The 2,995-nt window shown below is 51.2% G+C and overlaps 1 protein-coding gene across 2 annotated transcripts in view; it reads right to left on the minus strand.

Moving 5' to 3' along the window:
* Window positions 1-2,304, minus strand: part of LOC115234154 — a 23,992-nt gene extending 21,688 nt beyond the window's left edge. For both annotated transcript variants that reach the window (XM_029804940.1, XM_029804941.1), the window contains exon 1: window positions 6-2,304. In XM_029804940.1, coding sequence (XP_029660800.1) covers window positions 6-1,208 — 1,203 coding nt within the window. In that variant the 5' untranslated portion in view covers window positions 1,209-2,304. The remainder of the gene's footprint in view (window positions 1-5) is intronic.
* Between the last annotated feature and the right edge of the window lie 691 nt (window positions 2,305-2,995).

Below are 2,995 nucleotides of genomic sequence, written 5' to 3' on the forward strand. Positions count from 1 at the left end.
GCTCTTCTCGATCTATCTTTCGCATGGTCGGATTTCGTGTCCTTGACTTTTCTTTCTACACATTGCTTCTCGTCAAGAACTTCATAGGTTTTGGTGGAATCGACCGGTAGATCAGCGCTGGGAGTGTCGGTGGCGAGAACGGGCGAGGCCGTTGCATCTATCATGTTCAATATGTCCTGAATGCCCGTCTTGTTCACGCGACTCGGTTCCCCGCTGTCTTCCTCTTCCTCCTCCGCCTCCTCTTCCTCTTCATCCTCTTCCGCCTCGTCGACTGCGTCCTTCTCGTTTCGCTCGTTACTTTCCTCCATTCGCTTCGTCTCGTTCGCCGCCGCGTCCTTAGTTCTCGCGTGGCGAACGACATTTTGATGCGCGCTCTCGGGAAGTTGCGACAGATGCAGCTGTTCCAGAACGACGCGCGGTTGAAACAGCTTGTCCTTCTGCAATCTCTCCAAATTAACCCGACCGCCTAATCTATCCTTGCACTTCAAGCTGAATAGACGATCCTCCACCTTGCTCCGTTCGCGATCCTTATCCTCCTCGCCATTTTTTCCCCCGCCTTCGTTGTCGTTATCCTCATCCGAGCAACTTTGACTGCCAGAATTCCACTTGGAACCGTCATGGGCTCCCAGAGGATAGGAATATCCTCGTCGACTCGCCTCTTCATCGTAACGTCTCTTTCTGCCTGCGCCTTCGCCAGTAAGCAAACCGTTCGTCGCACCGTTTGCCGTATATTTTCGCGGATGACGTCGATGGGAGTTTGTCATCACGTTTGTCGGCGCGACCTCCTGGTGCCGCTTGCCATTCTCCTTCTCGTCGTTGGACGAGACCGAGGAGGCCGATAACGTCTCGACCGGGCTTGACGTCGTTCTCTTGCAGGCGGTGGCCAGGGCGATCGTATAAACGTTGGACGTTGTACGCGGTATCGAGCGCCATCCTTGCGCGGTTTTGGTGAGCTTGATGCGATTCCGCTTATCGTAATCCTCGCATCTCACCTCGACGATCCTCTGTTCGCGCTGTGACGCCCAGAGGAAGATCGGATTGACTTTCGGCCGTTTCTCTTCCGGTTCGTCCAGCGTTCTATCTCGCGACACTTTGTCCCGGACGCGCTTCGGATGCTTCTGATGATGATGATGGTGGTCGTGATGATGATGATGATGATGGCGTCTTTGACGACGGGGCACTGTGCCCCGCGCAGGGGCCCCGCTCATCACTCCATTCAACGAACGGTGGTTACTCTGTCTCTCTCGCCCGACGGAATCGCATCCGGCCACTTGATTGTCGACGATCGATAGTGATGACTTGGACGATGACTGCTATATCGAATTATCGCGGATTGTCGAAATGCGATACAACATACGATCCTCCTCCTACGAAAAACCGCCTACGTGCACGATTGGATCTCGTATTTTACATACTTTGATTCGCTATTCCGTTCCGGCGTATTTCTTGAATGTAATCTAGACGCGTGAACCCATTTACCGCACTGTGCATCGTAGACACCCGGTAGCTAAACGCGATATAGCGCTTGGATTGCGCGATCTCGATCGCGCCAAGTCGAAACGAACCCCGCAAACGACCGTTCACCGAACTCGTTCTCGCGCAATCGAACTCAAGGCCATCACGCCATTGTCGTCCCGGAACGAAGCTTCCGCGTCTACTATTACTGTACCTGGGACCAGCCGCCTGTTCCCGTCGCGCGACCGTAATCACCGCGATATAATCGTGCTGTCAATGCAACTCTGGGGCCGTGAGTTCGTCGACATCCACCGGAACGACTCCGTTCGCTTCCGATCTCGACGCTCGAGTCGTCGAAGCCGAGGTCGCCGGCGTTTGTCCGGCTATCGAACCGTGACACGACGCCGCGCAGCCGAACGGGGACACGCGAGAGCACGGGTGTCTATCCTCATCAGGGCTCGTCGTCGCGGCGCGTCGATTCGCGTCGAACTTGCGGCACCGAGCTTACGATGGCCCGATCGCTGAGCGCCAAGCTCGTCCCATCGGAGCCCTCGCAACCCGAGCTCTTAACGTCTAGCGAGGAAGGTGAATGTACCGATGTCGGGAGAAGATGGGGAACCTGCGGAAAACACCTTCCTACAACGAACGATCTCCGTGCAACGCTCGTGATTCCACTCGGCGCGCTTCCCCTATAATCACTCGCACTTTATCCTCGACTCGGCCGCGCACCGCCGTCCGAGGCTCCTCCGCGTCCTGGGATTGTCACCGATGACATAACACCACGTTGGATGGCCACCGGTTACATGTTACGCGCGGAGTCACTGCCTGGGAGCTACTGGCAGCGGTGCCTCCTCGTTGCCGTCCTCTACGCCGTCGCGGCCGCGGCCTCCGCCGCCACCGCCACCACCTCCACCACCGCCACCACCGTCGTCGTCCTCGCCGCCCCCGCTCCGCGGGATCGCGACGCAGGTGTGGATCGAGTGGTGGTTCCTTTGATATAATACGAGCATAGAGAGAGCGTGGAATCTTTCACTATTTGAAATAAATAGGGATTTCATTTTTCTAATCAATACTTGTCATCTAATGGATATTTTTGAATATTTTTCTTATTGCGTAATTGTACAATTTAGTGAAATAATTGAAGTATTTTAAATTTTTTTAAGCGATAAATCTACATACAGAAGATCGAAAATAATTGCCATTAATAATAATCATTATGGAAGTCTGTAAAATAATATGCAATTGTTGAAAACTTTTATTTTATATATCATCCTTTAAACAAATTAAATATTTTTGAAATTCTTCATACGTAAAGACATATGGAAGATAAAACCATCTCTTAATAGATATAATATATAGCTCAGTTTTCAATATATCTTGTTAACTTGTCTTACTGATACGTGCTGAAAAGTTTTGATATTTCTTTCTTTATCATCGAATTTTATTGATACGTTTTATATCCCAAACACACACACACACACACAAATTTGCAGTTCAGATTTGAAATAATTATTTCTTCGCAAAGTTAAATATATATATA

The sequence above is a fragment of the Formica exsecta genome, unplaced genomic scaffold (assembly GCF_003651465.1).
Source record: "Formica exsecta isolate Colony F162 unplaced genomic scaffold, ASM365146v1 scaffold196, whole genome shotgun sequence".
Taxonomy (NCBI): Eukaryota; Metazoa; Arthropoda; class Insecta; order Hymenoptera; family Formicidae; genus Formica; species Formica exsecta.